We start from the raw sequence: 1,530 nt of genomic DNA on the forward strand, positions 1-1,530 counted from the left end.
GTGGCTATTGATTACTTTACCAAATAGATTGAAGCTAAACCTTTAGCCAAGATCACCACCAAACAAGTTGCACAATTCCTGTGGGAAAATATCATGTGCAGATATGGAATTCCCCGTATCCTGGTTACCGATAATGGAACAGAGTTTAATAATAAGGAGTTCAGGAAGTATTGTGAGGAGAATGAGATCGAGTTTCGGTTTACCTCCGTAGCTCATCCGTAAGCCAATGGGCAAGCGGAAGTGGCAAATTGTATAATTCTAGATGGGATGAAAAAAAGGATCGAGAAATCCAGGAATAATTAAGTAGATGAAATACTCCCGATACTTTGGGCTTACCGGACTACTTGTAGAGTTATTACGGGAGAAACACCATTCATGCTAGCATATAGGGCAGAAGCAGTTGTTCCTGTGGAGATATCGCACTCGTCTCCTAGAATCCAAGCATACAATGCTGAGGAAAATGAAGAAGGGCAAAGGTTAGCCCTGGACTTGATAGATGAGGTACGAGATGCAGTGCATGCAAAGATCGTAGAATATCAGAAAAAGGCCTCCTTTTACTACAACCTAAGGGTCAAAGAAAGATTCTTTAAGCAAGGAGATTTGGTCATAAGGAAGGTGGAAGCTTCTGGAGTAGGACAAAAAGGAAAGCTCGTCCCGAATTGGGAAGGGCCATATAAGGTTAAGAGTGTTCAAGGGAGAGGAACTTATAAGTTGGAGACTATTGAAGGAGAAGAAATACCCCGGACTTGGCATGCTCAAAACCTAAAAGTTTACTCACGATAGTTTATACATACTATAGTTGTAACAAGGTTGAAAAGCACCTTGAAGTTTTGCTCGCTTAGGATTTCATATGTTATTAGACTATTATTTCAAATTCTAGTTCTACGAAGAATTATGTAAGGGATGGATCCCAAGAGTTTACAGTTAATAAAGTTTCCATAAACTTATCCTAGAACTGGTTGGCTCATCGCATGAATGTTTGAGTTTACTCATCTATTCTGGTACAAGTACGAGCAAATATAAGGGAAAGCTACGAAAAGGCTAGCAAACTAACTCCCATAAGATGGTACAAGTACTTAGAAAAAATGGTAAAAAGCAAGCAAACAACTTAAAATAACATAAATAATCCCTGAAGGGAAATAAGTTCAGAGTACAATTAGTTAAGATAAAAACAACAAACATAAAGTCTAAAAGACTAGAAATACTACTCCTCCATATTGGATCCATCCTTCCCCTGCTCCTTCTCAGTATCCTCCTTCTCAACATTAGCAGAAGGCTCGGCATCCTTTACAGGAGAAGATGAGGGAGAGGTAGTACTGGGATCGAGGATACATTCATCATTCTGGGGGGGAGTTAAAGAGAGCATTCAGGCTGTCTTCAGTCACTGGCTGTTCAGGACTTATAAAGTCCTTGGGATCTATTAAGCCAGGGTGTTTCTCAAACACTGCCTTCACAGATGCATCCCACCCTTGGGTAAACTGAAGAGGATAAAGACTCTCATAGGAATTTCCATGAGATTTTTAAATTTCT

General features: G+C 39.8%; 1 protein-coding gene across 1 annotated transcript; it reads left to right on the top strand.

The window, feature by feature from the left end:
* The first annotated feature begins 375 nt into the window (after window positions 1-375).
* LOC141703237 (uncharacterized) lies at window positions 376-783 on the top strand. The gene has a single exon (XM_074506812.1). The coding sequence runs from the start codon at window positions 376-378 to the stop codon at window positions 781-783; it is 408 nt and encodes a 135-aa protein (XP_074362913.1).
* The last annotated feature ends 747 nt before the right edge of the window (window positions 784-1,530 follow it).

This window comes from Apium graveolens, unplaced genomic scaffold, assembly GCF_009905375.1.
Source record: "Apium graveolens cultivar Ventura unplaced genomic scaffold, ASM990537v1 ctg6365, whole genome shotgun sequence".
Lineage (NCBI taxonomy): Eukaryota > Viridiplantae > Streptophyta > Magnoliopsida > Apiales > Apiaceae > Apium > Apium graveolens.

Bases quoted from the DNA above. Each gene is read 5' to 3' on its own strand.
- LOC141703237 (XM_074506812.1), top strand. From the start codon at position 376: ATGCTAGCATATAGGGCAGAAGCAGTTGTTCCTGTGGAGATATCGCAC.